Source organism: Trachymyrmex septentrionalis, unplaced genomic scaffold, assembly GCF_001594115.1.
Source record: "Trachymyrmex septentrionalis isolate Tsep2-gDNA-1 unplaced genomic scaffold, Tsep1.0 scaffold22, whole genome shotgun sequence".
Classification (NCBI taxonomy): domain Eukaryota; kingdom Metazoa; phylum Arthropoda; class Insecta; order Hymenoptera; family Formicidae; genus Trachymyrmex; species Trachymyrmex septentrionalis.
Window position 1 is genome coordinate 6,467,495 of NW_017305375.1, and position 13,445 is coordinate 6,480,939.

Below are 13,445 nucleotides of genomic sequence, written 5' to 3' on the forward strand. Positions count from 1 at the left end.
GTCATTTAAGTGTTTTTTAATATTGTCGAATACTGCGAAGAACGTAGTTACGTATTATTAACCTTCCATGCTTATAGAACCAATCCTGAAAAGCGACTTAAAAAACTGAGCAAAACCGCTGAACTTGGTTAAATGCAAATGCGGCAATTAGTTAATCATACTTGAGGCGTGAACACGAAGCTGAACGTGGTGGCACCTAACGCCCTCGCGGACGTCAGATTTCTTTTCATTTAGCAAATGGCTTAGTCACCTGAAATCATGCAAGCCATGGACGAGCTAGAAACAAAGTATTTTCGATCAGTAATATAAGTAGTAGTCCTCGTCATCTCGCCCGCACCAGGACCGTCCTTTGCTGTGCGCTCGCACCGGTTTACGCGCAAACTATAACACACGTGCAAAAGAAAACAGCCACCATTACCATTGCCCAAAGAGAGGAGCGTTCATCAAACGCCGGACGACGCTTTCGACTTTTCGACTTTGACGACTCTGGTAGACTTTTCTTACGGGGTAATCTCCTTAACCGTCGAGTATTGCGTCAACGTATTACTATCGAATTACTATCGATGATACGAGGAAAATAAGTAGTGAAAAAGAAACGTGTCTATTAGATTCTATGGGATGATTAAAAATATATAAGTTGTCTAAAGGGATGTCAAAAAAGTTCGATCAAACTACTGATGTGGATGAGATGAACAAACAAACAGACAAATAAACAAATTAATAACTATTATCTAGGGTAGATTTCATCGAAGGGCTTATTATGTTAACTATAGGGTTAGTGTTAAAAAGAGAAAACGCGAACGAGAGGGCGAGTGCGAGCTCGTAACTGAGTGGCAGGTCATCCTTACTTTGCCCTTGCGCTTCATCTCCGCCACGCTCGCGTACACCCTGCCGGTCTTGGCGGGCGACGACGGATGCGACTTGGTGGACTGACCAGTAGTAGTAGTCTGAAAGTGAGAGGAGCTCATCATGGACGAACTGTATTGACCACCGGCGCTACCCTGCTGTCGCTGAAATAGTTCCTGGAAGAGAAATTAAAGGACGAAGCTGAAGCCTCGGTCTCGTCTCGTGCACACAATGCCATTCAATTCGAGGACAACGAGCGCACGGATAGATTCTGTGATCGAGCGGAAGAAAGAGAGAGGGAGCATGTTCGACGCGCGTGCCGCAAGCGGATGATAGATAATTACTTCAAGTTCCGCGGCAGTGATTCTGCTGGAGGTCGGACGCGATCGAATGCTGGCTGTTCTCGGTTGTACTGGTGTGTTCTGACCGGTGTTCGGTCCAGTCGATGGCTGCTGCGGCATGTGAATCGATTCCGCACTACTTGACTTCGCACCAGTCGATGCTATCTCGTCGCGATCGTCCCTTTCGCCTCCTCCTTCTACGAGAGACATCACAAGCACGGAATCATGAATATATATAACACCAATGTTGTTTCACACAATGCCTACTGTACATCAGATCGATCTGTTACCTAATCCTGCGACCATTGATCGCGCTCTCGCTCGTCCCACGCTTAGCGTTGTCTTCGGATCTCTTCGAGGCGGTACAGGAGCTGGAGACCTGCCAAGCGTACCGCCGATCACTACGTTGTTATTACCCTTGCGCGGCAAGGTTGCATATTGTCTCTGAATCGGTTGACTAGTTGGCAATGCGGCCGCCGACTGGGAATTCGGAAGACTGATCACCGGCGAGACCACGGTCATTCGCACCAACTCTCCCGATTTCCTTATCAGATCGACCACGTGTTCGTGCGAAGCCGTCGTTACGTCCTCGCCATTGATCTTGAATATTCGTAAGAGAAAAGTGCAATATAATTTGAAGCATATAAAATTATGAAATTCTATACTACAATTTTGAGAAGTAAAAGTAATTTTTATCGTATTTAGCAGAGTAAATTAATATCTCTAAATACCTACTTGAATGAGAAAATCTCCTTTTCGGAGACCTGCTAGGTCAGCCACACCTCCTTGATCGACATCATCCAGATATTGTAACGCTGGATATTTGGCTGACGGCGTGAGTTCCATTAGTGGCGAAGTAGCCTTGGCGCCACGCAACACGAAGCCGAAGCCTTTCCTCGAACGATGAAGAACAACAGTGCGGGGCTCCGACGTGACACTGACAGTTCAAATTATCATTATTGTATATCCTTCATTAAATAAAGAACGAGTTGAAAAATGATTGAGCGTGGAAACTCACGGTTTCTTTAATCTAGGCGCGGTAGCGAAGTACTTGTGTTGCGATTCTCTGCGGCCTAGAACTCGATTTCGTCCGTCCCTGGCAGGCTGTGGACCCAGAGGTATATTCGTGTGGCGCAGCCGAACTTCTTGAACGCAATGCGCAGGGAATAGACCGGTACCCTGCCCGCGTAAGACCCCCTCCAGGAGGCCACAGTCGGTCGCGCCGGTGACTGTTAAAAATAAAGAAACAAAAACACGCTTGCAATTAAAAAAATATTTCTGGTCGTTACCTATAAAACAGAAATCGAGAGAGACAGAGTGAGACGTCTGTCGTCCCAATTATACGGAACACGGTGTTAATGATATAGTGCCGATCAAATGGGGGAAAACGGAATGTCATGGGACATCGAGCGAGCAACATTACGTCGTCGTCGAAGTCAACTAGATGAGAGGAGTACATTTTGTTGGATTTGCCTGGTGGTGTACCTTCAAGGATGTCTCCTTGATTGATAGTTAGATGGCCGGTGATCCCGCTGCTGTAGTTCTCCACGCAGACCACCGTCGTGCCGGGAATGGATAATGAATTGGTCGTGTCGGACTGCGAGGTTCCCACCCCGGAACTGTCGCTGATCACGTCGGACGCCGTGTCGCCGAGGCTCTTGTCTAGAAAATCGACAACGATCGGATGTACTCAGCGTGATGTCTCGTGCTTCGCCCCGCATCGCTTTACCGAGCGATAAACGCCATGCAAGAAATCGAAATCCTTGAGAGAGAGAGAGAGAGAGAGAGAGAGAGAGAGAGAGAGAGAGAGAGAGGAAAGGAAAAAACGGCTAACTCTTATAACGCTAAATCAAAACTTCAGCGCACTCGGCCTCAGAAAAATCAACTCAATTCGACTCGCCTATAGATTGCGCTCTACGACGGCAAAGAGCTCTAGAAATCGCCAGTCGCGTTACATTCATCACATCCTAAAATGCGGCCGCTAATGAAAATAAGCGCAACGTGTCTCTCCACGAGCGAGACCTCGCCGAGCTCGCTCGCTGGATTGGGCGGCAAGGTGGAGCCATCAATTCGGGGATCTCTAATATCCTCGGGGACATCAAAAACGGAAGCATGCACGAACCATCAAAGCCATCGTCCGATTAATCTCTCTCATCGTGTCGTTTGACCACCTTTGCGTACCGCCGCCGGTTTTTGGTGGTGATGGTACATACATCATGACGATGGTCCGTCGATTTTAAGCGCGATATATGCTGAGCGAAAGAAACAACCGTCCGCTTCCTTATATCTTTGGCAGTTGGCTCTCTTGTGGAATCCGGGGTATATCTACCGATGTTCGTGTTTTTCGCTGTTCGTTCGTGGATCATTGAGGAGCAGATCTCTTTGTTCTGGTCCCCTCACCATCGTAGGGCGGGCTGGCAGAGGGTGGGTTGAAGGGGAGATAGAATGAGAAAATAATAGTGTACCTGTGACGATGCTGGCCGAGTCTTCGCCGGACGGCTGATTGCTGCCTTCGGACAAGCTCGAGCTGGCCGAGCTGAAAGGTGCTAAACTCCTGCTGCTCGGTGACGGCGACGGCGGCATCTCCATCTGCGATCTATGCATATCGAGGCGATGCTGCAGCTCGAGTCGGTGCTCTTGCAGCCTCGTCAGACCCTCCATTCTCAAGTTCGAATAATTCTCCGCGGCGCTCGGCAATCTTGAAATGGTGCGTACACAACTTTTAGGGTACACCGGCGATCGATCGCGCTTCGCGCCGATCAAGACCAGAGATTCGCGTGGCGAATGCAAGACTGCAATTTCAGCCAAGCCCACACACGTGGATCGGTCCTGATCAGGGTGAAGCATCGGTGACCGCGCGAGCGTACCGAACGAACGTCGTTGCTTGCGAGTGTCGACCGAACTCGGAAGCGTGAATTATCTTTGTCGAATTCTGATGAATCTCCTCCCCGGGAGAGGAGAAGAGTGTCTTTTCTTCCCTCCCACACATGTCCGCTTTAACCACGCGATTTTATCGCGTTTTCTCCAGCGATCGGCGGCGCTCGCGCACGATTTTCTCGTCTATGCTTACCTCACGTTAGGATCTCTCAAGGAATTTGGACTCTGGTACTCCGACGTCAGTCGGTGGCCGTTCTGTTCGGACGGTATTCTCGGTAAATCATTTCTGCTCGATTCTACGGACGGTACTCTGCCGAGGTGGCTTCCGTGGTGGCTCGACTCAGTCGTCTGACCGACGATCGTGATCCCGCCGCCACCGGTGGAGGAGGGATATTGTTCCGTGGACGGTACTCTGGTCAGGCCCACCGCGGCGGTTGGGTACTGCTCCGTGGACGGTACTCTGATCAGCGTATTAGCGGTCGGGTATTGCTCGGAGGACGGTATTCTGATCAGGGTGGCATCGTATCGCTCGCCGGACGAGGCTCTGTTAAGCACAGCACCAGGCGGCGCGTATTTCTCCTCAGACGCGACCCGAACGAGTATGCCAGACGACGGAGGTGGTGGATACGGTTGTTCCGTGGACGGTACTCGATTAAGACTCACGGTCACTGCTGCGGTGGTAGCGTATTGCTCGGCGGAAGGTACTCGCGTGATACTCGAGTACTGTTCCACTGAGATGGTTCTGGTAAGGGTACCAGTGGTACCACCGCCGGCGCTAGACGTCACCGCGTGCTGTTCGGTGGACGGTATCCTGGTGAGGGTGCCCAAATTGCTCGCTGAGCAGCTCGTCGTCATCATCGAAGAAGTGCCACTGAAGGCCACCGAGCGTCGTTTCGGGTTGTAGCGTGGCGGTCCTTTAAATGGTACTGGAAAATCGCAAGGGTTGCAAGGTTAAGTAAAGAAAAGATTACTTAGCCTTACAAGAGAAAAGGCGCGGGCAATGTATTTCTGCCGTCTTCTCAGACGAGCGCCGGCACGAGTCTTCAGGGGCGAAACATGAAAATCATATCGAGCGATTAATATTGCATCTGTTTATCATTACGATCGTTCGGAAAGTAGTCGCGAGCTAGAAATACTGAACCCTAAACAGTTAAAAACTTTTCTCGATTCCAGTAATCTCGTTTCTATACTAATCTGATTTTCTATCTTATTGTATTTTGTCAAGGTTCATCATCAAGTTTCTTTTTTAAAACCTGATGATCTAATAGCACATCATGTCACCTTAAAGTTCTGAAATCATAAATAACGAAATTATATAAATACCGCTTGTACTGTCTAGGGTTAAGAGGATAAGTTTACACGTGTGTATAAAGAGCCGCGCGTTACACGATGAGGACAATATTTCGTGAGCGAAACGGCTTGCTCGAACAAATTACTTAATCGGCGCGTGCGTCAAGTATCGCGACAGCGTTTATGCGCCGTTGTTATCCCGCGTTTAATCGACATGCGAGTGTTAGTTGCGTGATTTATACATTATGTTTGTTAAAACGAAGAGTTTACGGCAAGAGCTCCGAAGGCTCCATTTTCCACTATCGATCTTCCGGTGTTCCGACACGGAAGATCATCGTGCGGGACTTTTGCAAAGCGATCTTTACAAGCGGACGCCGTGTCGCATACATAAGCACGCACGCATACACGCGCGCACGCACAATGTTATTTCGTGATGGCGACGATGATGGTTATTGGCTTCTCCCCGGGTAACCCCGGGCCAACCAGATATTGCACTCGTCGTTTTAGTACCGACATGTACAGGGAACCGTCTCGGAACCAACGAAAAAGAAGTAGACGATGTTACGTCTCTTACGGAGTTGTCGGCGAAAATCTACTCGGTTACTAATCATTTTCAAAGTATAAGCTAAATTGGAAAATCACTCGGGAATTCATCGTTTAACTTTAAAAGAGTAACGAAAACATATATCATTGCAGTATCATTAAGCTAAGCCCGGAGCGAACTTTATATTCTGATAGAATTTTTATTTGAGTGAATTATTTATTTCAAGTGATAAAGTATTAAAACTTGAATGATGCTTTCATCAATCCCGGGGTACCCTGTACAGACGGAAAAGCTGTAGAAAGCACACGCAAGGATAACGACTCCGTCCCCGATCTGTTGTATCCGTTTTGTGCGATACAATGTGCTCGAGATTACGGGTAAATTTCGTCGGAATACGTCATGTGCACAGACGATCGACGTCGCCATCGTCAAGTCGTCGGGAATGTGTTTCTTCGGGTTCCTTGCAGGCTCTGGAAACTCCGACGACTCGCGGGGACCACGTCGATTCACAACGTATCTCGAACTACCAAACATTACTAGTCAAGACATTTTTTGCAAATTCAATGCTGCCAGAAAAAAAAAATCTATAATTCAATGCGTCATCATGTTCCATACAACGTAAAAGTACGTTCGATTTACCGACATTGCCGAACGTTTTGAAAGAAAATTTACTAAAACATAAATAGAAACTCAGAAATAAGTGTAACGATAAAATGTTCTTCAAAATGCAAACGGAATACTCTGATCCAAAATTTGACAATTTCAATCAACTAATTTAGTAGTTAATTATTAAGTCAGAAGAAATTATTTATTTAAAATTTCACACCTGTCTTGTATCAGATACGAGCTTTCCCGATCCGGCAACACTGACTTCATTCGACAGTGACCCAAAAATACAGTACCATTAGTTACTGGAAAGCAATCTATCAAGAGGTAGTGTCGTTACTTCTTCGCGATATCACAAATGTACTCGACGTCATACACGACCATCACCACCAAAAATCCCATGACAAATGATTATAAATCTTACGTTACTCGTCACACAGCACAAACACAGGTAGATAGAGGTACATTGACACACATACGTCACGCTCACAACGCTCACCTCGCGTGTAATATACAAAATTCCAGAAGCACCCTCTAAGTAACTACAATACGATACGAGAGAAACTACCTACTGATGCCTACCTCTATATTACAGGAGAAGCAGCGTGCACATGCTCATGCCATGCTCGGCTATAATAATGCCACACAAAAACATATACGTTTCGCAGACCACGATCTCGTTTCTTATCAGATAACATTTGTGAACCTTATCGTCGCACGATCGCGGCCATATACGACTCTATTTCAACAAACTAATTGCAGATATTGTTAGATATCGTAGATATCGCTCTCAAAATACACGATATCGGCAATAATCGCAATCGGCATCGCGATAATTAATTACTATTCTCAAGGCCCCGAATCATTTTAATTATCTAACCGATCGCGGGGGGATCGTGTCGACAAAATAGTATCGGATTATATCAGAAAAGTTCCCCAGACCCGTCGCGCTCGTCGCTAACTCTCGATGTACGGCGCGAGAGTTTCAACTAATCTAACAAACGGGGCGCGCGTTCGCGAGGAGGGGATTAGAATCAAATAGCCACGCTGATAGTTTTCGCGGGTGTGGCGGATTGAATGTGAAAAGAAATCTTGTCGAGTAATACGAGATTACGGTTAATCCGTCTTCTCTAAGCCCGTTCGTCCCATTTGTGATCCCGGAAGGACGATCGCCGCTCGGCGCGCGTTATCATCGTCGGCGCGAGCGACGAGCTGACGGAACAATGTTCGAGAGAAAAAGAGAGAGAGAGAGAGACGGAAAGAGAAGCAGGAACGCGAATGGACGGAGGGAGGGGGGGGGGTAGATAGGTAGAAGAGATCGTCAACGTCTGTCGTTTATTCTTGCAGCATCACGCCTCGACCTCTCCAAGCGAGGTATTTCTGCGTCCGGATATTCGCGCCCCCGCATTCCTTCGTCTCTCCTACTCATCGCGGAAGAACTCGACTTTTCTTTTTACATTTCGTGCGACGCTCATAACACTCACCGACTTCCTCCGACTGATAGTTCTTGATGACCTCGGCGAGCTCCATGTTGCCCGCGATCACGGCGACTTGGTACGGCGTCTGGTTCGCGTAGTTGAGCGCGTCCTTCTGCGCGCCCCTGAAGAGTAGCTGACGTATGCACGAGGCGTCCGTGTTATTCACCGCGCACACGTGCAGCGGCGTGTTACCGGACGCGTTGCGCGCGTTCATGTCAGCGCCGTAGAAAAGCAGGTGGTCCAGATGCTGCACCAGATTGTTGCGACATGCCTGCGGGCACACGGCAGAGCAGGCGCGTATTAGGCGCGGAAATCGTTCAATCGAGTTCAAGCCGCATTCTTCGCCAGCTCGCGCAATCTCCGGCTCGAGTATTTTTTTTTTCTCTCTTACGCAAGGAATTATGAATGAACTCGTGACGGCGGCGTTTTACGAGAAATTGGGTCTTAGAAAAAAATTATTGATCTCATTAGGAGATAAGATTTCGAATCTAGTTGTTGTAAAAAAAAAAAAAAATTATCACCAGGCATGGCGTTGCGTTGAGATATCTTATTAATGTAACGAAGAGATAAAGAAATGCGTTATCGAATCTTATTCGAAAATTCATTGAATTATATATAAGAACGTTCGTAAAGAAAATATAACCCTTCCTATATTCGTTTATCTTTAGTATCGATATACGAAACTCCATTTGTTCATCCGATAAAAATCTACAGAAAGAAGCACACAACCTGATGAACTTCCTGCCAGCCCTGGAGATCCTGAGCTCCTATCGTCGCATGATCGTGAAGCAACGTCTCGCAGAGCATCGGATCGGTCTTGTAAATGACACTGTAATAGAGCGGCGTCAAGCCCTTGGTATCCTTGTAATTTGGACTAGCACCCAGTTCCAGAAGCGTCTTTACCGCCTCCAAACTGTTCCGTTCGACAGCGCGGTGCATCGCTGTCAAGCCCTCTTTCGTTCGGTAGTCCAGGAGAGCACCGCCGTTGACCAATGCAATTATAACCTTGGACGGTTTTTTCAAGGTCGTTGCCAAGGTCAGAGGCGTCTCTGGAATCGAGAAAATTCGTAATAATCGCTTTAACGAGCTCGCGATTATTTTTCGTATATAAAAAAAATACATAAAATATTAATTTTAATTAATTCTGTAATTTTTTATTTTCACTATTATCTCCGTATGATAAAATATAAATATTATAGAACTTTTAGTTTCATAAAATAATAAAATCCAATAAAATGATTATCTCGAGATGAATATTTGCGTGTCTCGTCAAGATGGAATTGATAGAAATCACGCTCTATATCACTCGCAAGTCAGTTTGTAATTTTCTCGCAATTGTGCATTGTGAATTACCTCCTGTTTCCTGACAATGGAAATTAGGATCCAGCCCCTTGCTGCACATTTTCGCGATCTTCTCGACCTGACTGCTTTGCACATAATCCAATAACCTTCGTAAATTCGTCCTAGTGTGCATAGCCTTGAGCTGTTTCTCATCCAAATGCAGCATCTTGTAAACTCGCCTCTTATATTTCAGCTGAAATTGATTTGGCAGTGATATAACTTACACTTTCTAAACACGCAATCCGCGCTGCTGTTGGAATGGCTATTAACTATGTGTCACTTTCCGTCTCATCGATGTAAAAGCGTGAAATTTATTGCACGCTGCTTGACGCGAATTAATTATTTCTATATTACACGCGATAATGCAGCGGATCAAATAAAACCGTAATACCTGTCGATAGTAAGATACCCGGATATATCGCTATCCGACTATTCGTCGTGTGCAATTTGTCACGGTATAGACCAGCAGTAGCTCCTAGTAGTACTTATGTAAATACATCGCGAGGGAGAACACTGCGCATGGCTATCGCGTAAATGTATCTCATCGCCAGATCGTCTCACTTGGACGGTTATAATTACTTTCTTACAATCTACTATGAATACGTTCATCACGCGTATTTCTCTGTTATCGATGAATACGCAATAAACCGGATGTGACATAAGGTGTAAAGTACAGCTATGCCCTTAGGAGAATGGAACTCGCGATTTATTCTTTCTCCCTACATTATATATTTCTTAAATGCCGATAAAACGTTTATTGAACGTCTCTGAAAATTAATAGAAAAATACGCTTCCCTTACTTCTCTTACAATTTCATTTGTTTAATTTTCTAAAATTTCTTACAATTTTTTAAGTGTTTAAATAATATTAGTATATATCGTAAAGTGGAATACTTTGACCTAAAATCGGGGTTTTTTGTAAATTTTCATATAAATGTAATAATATCCAAACATAACGCATGTCCAAAATCACGATTTATACTATCTGGGCTACTAGCAAGATTTGGGCTAAAGTAGGCCTACTTTATATCCTACCTATGTTTGGATTCAATTTATGAAAGCAACTTATTTTTTATTCAATCACGAATAATACAATTGGGACAGCATTGTGAAAACGGTGTCGCGAAGAATCACATCTCATCATCTATCGCGCCACTTCTTTTCGACGCGACCGCGTGGCCGCATTGTACGCGACCAATAACAGCAAGATAAAGAGCACTGTGCCAATGCGTACAGTAACGCCGGATGCGTAAGTGCATCGCGCTGTCATCAGCCGGTTTTATCGCGTTATGAATGCGTACGGACGCGCTGAACAGCAGCCTCGACCTAACGGTACCGCTTATCCCAACTTTGATGACCGACACAGAGCGAATATCGACCGAAATTCGAGGGCGAACAATGAGAATCGAGCGATGCGCGCGTTCCTATCTTGCCTGCCTACGAAATTTCGCGGGAAAGATTCGTTCGCTCCACCAAGAAGCGACAGGAAGCGAATATGTCAGGTGGATAAAAAAAAAAAGCAACCATGGTGAAGCAGCGAAGTAAGTTTTTACACCGAACCGGCGAAGTATATCCACGAGATGAAATCGAGAAAGAACACATAATTCATGCTGATCTTGAATAGATTCCTCAATGTTGCGTATAACGACCTTGCCCGAGGTAACTCTCTCTCTCTCTCTCTCTCTCTCTCTCTCTCTCTCTCTCTATTGATAATTAATTACTCCCTGGCGCTCAGCTGACGGCCACCGCTGACACGTAGTCAATTTTTAATTTTTCATCGGACTCATGATTTGCCAAAGTGGCTCCTTACGTCCCGCTCCAATTGTTCAATAATACGTAACTCGTGCAAAATGATGGATCGTCAGGTTATCAAAGGAAGTGGCATAAATCGAAGCGGGCCTGAAATTAACTTCCGCCGACTTTCGTGACGAAAACGGTATTGAAATTGGCAGAAGGGATCGATTATTACAAAGAAAATTATTATTTATTGGCACGCGGCTAATATATTACGGCATTGAGAAATGCAAAAACAAAATAATTTTGTCTTTCCTTCTTCTCTTTTTCTTGTAACTCATTTAATCTACTTTATTAATTTTCAATTGTAAACGTCAGAGAGAGATTACACGATCCCTTAATTGAATAAGATAATGAATTTATTGCATACTAAGAAGAGATTATTAAGTATTAAATCTTGCGACTTGTTTGTCAAGATAATGACCAGCGACGCTATTGTTAATTAAATAATAGCAAGCGAATCTTGATGAAACGTGATACCTTGAAGAACCCGCAACATCTATGTTTACGGAGAGAATACAGTCCCGCTGTAAAGGTATTATTGCTAAGACAGATCTTCGCGACATGTCCACACGGACTTATGGCTTTCGAAAGCACACTGGGCCCATTGTTGTCCAGTGGGGATCCTGCTGACAGGCGTTAGTTAAATGTGAGTTTTTCGCCGACGGGCCCCATGTAATTTGTAACTCGTGCGAGGTGAATGCGGCTTAAAGATGGTTCAAAGAAGCTGTATGAGTCAGCCGTCCCTGAAAGTGAATCTCCCGCGACGAAGCGGGGACGTGCAGCTGGCACGGTGGAACCGATCGGGATCGGCTGAAGAAGGAGGAAAAGAAGAAGAAGGAAAAGAAGAAGGTAACTACAGCGACGACGCAGGGAACTCGGCGAGGTGGATGGTGATGAGAACTAGCACCGATTACGCAAGAAAACCGCGGGATAGGATCCAGATCTCGTTAACCCGGGACCGGGGATTATTTGTTTTTCGCAAATCCCCCGTTTCAAGTCATCACCGGTCGGAGCTGCGAGCGCGCGCGCGGATTCGTCGCACCGCGCGACCACCGAGTGATTTATGTATAGCGAGGATAGCGAGGATCATCGCGATGATTAATTACATTATACGTACTTCCGCAACCCTCTCTTTTTCGTTACGTATTATGAAAAGGAATTATTATATTTCGCGGGTCTTTCATTTGAAATTGAAGACGTCATCAACAATTTCCAACGTATCGTCTTTTTAAAATTTACTTAGAAAAAAAAAAAATTCGATATAATATAAATAAGGGCTCGTGAAGAAGTGCAAATGTCATTCATAAATGTATTGCCATGTCCTATTTTTCCTACATAATTCAAATAAATTCTTATTCAAGAAGGTAATTCTCCAGATCCTAATTTTACTTTTTACAATTAGATTCTTTTTTTTTTTTTACGTAAAAGCTTCAATTCCAACATATTTCGGTCGCACATCTGTTAAAGAATATTCCTGTCTTCCCTCGTTATTTAGCTTAGAAACGTAATTAGATCCTATCAGGCGTGAAGTGGGTCTGCTGACAGCTTTAATGCGCACGCGAGGAAGTTACTTAACCCTTCCGTTACTAAAACGGGAAGCCTTTGCCGTACACTCACTACCACACGTTACTAAAACCGACTGTGATCGTCCGACTGAAATAAACATATTGGCATTGTCTTCCCTCCCAATTAACAATAATAAATGGAATTAGCACGATCGATTCTCGGACTACGCGAACAATCGCAGATTAAAAAGAATGACTTGGCATAAGAAATAAAAGGAAGGGAGCGCGATTTCTTACCTCCAGATACCCGACGGGTCCATTGAAAGGATAATCGCCGAGACGGCGTTCCTCGTCCAGGAATTTTCCGGCTTTTCCATTCACCGGCGGGCAAAAGAGGCCGTAATTGAAGCTCTCCTTCAGCTCCTGTAAGGCGATGAAATTTTGATATTAAGGCACAGGTAAATCGCGCGAGAGAGGATCAAAGCGACCCGCCACCCCCACTTTCCCTGACTGACACATGCACGTATAGCAATAATAACAAACAGGCATCTTTCAGAGGTAATGTTCAGGCATACGATTCATAATTACTTTGTAAAACATTCTCTTTTCAATAATAATCATGCTTATTTGATAATTGGATGACTCAATGCATTGCTTAATACTTATATTGCATATGGTGCACTCAGTGTGTACATATCGCCAAACATCAATACGATTAATGTTATTGATACCCACATGATTCGATGTAATTTAAATTTGCTCCAGCGATGTCAAACGATAAATAAAAATATTAATTTATTTAGTTTAAAATTGATTCAGAT

The 13,445-nt window shown here is 45.1% G+C and overlaps 1 protein-coding gene across 1 annotated transcript in view; it reads right to left on the reverse strand.

Moving 5' to 3' along the window:
• Positions 1-13,445, reverse strand: part of LOC108748240 — a 38,609-nt gene that overhangs the window by 4,000 nt on the left and 21,164 nt on the right. The window contains exons 3-14 of the mRNA XM_018486268.1: positions 12,922-13,047; positions 9,336-9,516; positions 8,712-9,031; positions 7,989-8,253; positions 4,258-4,990; positions 3,653-3,885; positions 2,673-2,849; positions 2,206-2,416; positions 1,923-2,124; positions 1,478-1,787; positions 1,191-1,384; positions 849-1,022 (exon numbers count right to left, since the gene is read on the reverse strand). Coding sequence (XP_018341770.1) covers positions 849-1,022; positions 1,191-1,384; positions 1,478-1,787; positions 1,923-2,124; positions 2,206-2,416; positions 2,673-2,849; positions 3,653-3,885; positions 4,258-4,990; positions 7,989-8,253; positions 8,712-9,031; positions 9,336-9,516; positions 12,922-13,047 — 3,126 coding nt within the window. The remainder of the gene's footprint in view (positions 1-848; positions 1,023-1,190; positions 1,385-1,477; positions 1,788-1,922; positions 2,125-2,205; positions 2,417-2,672; positions 2,850-3,652; positions 3,886-4,257; positions 4,991-7,988; positions 8,254-8,711; positions 9,032-9,335; positions 9,517-12,921; positions 13,048-13,445) is intronic.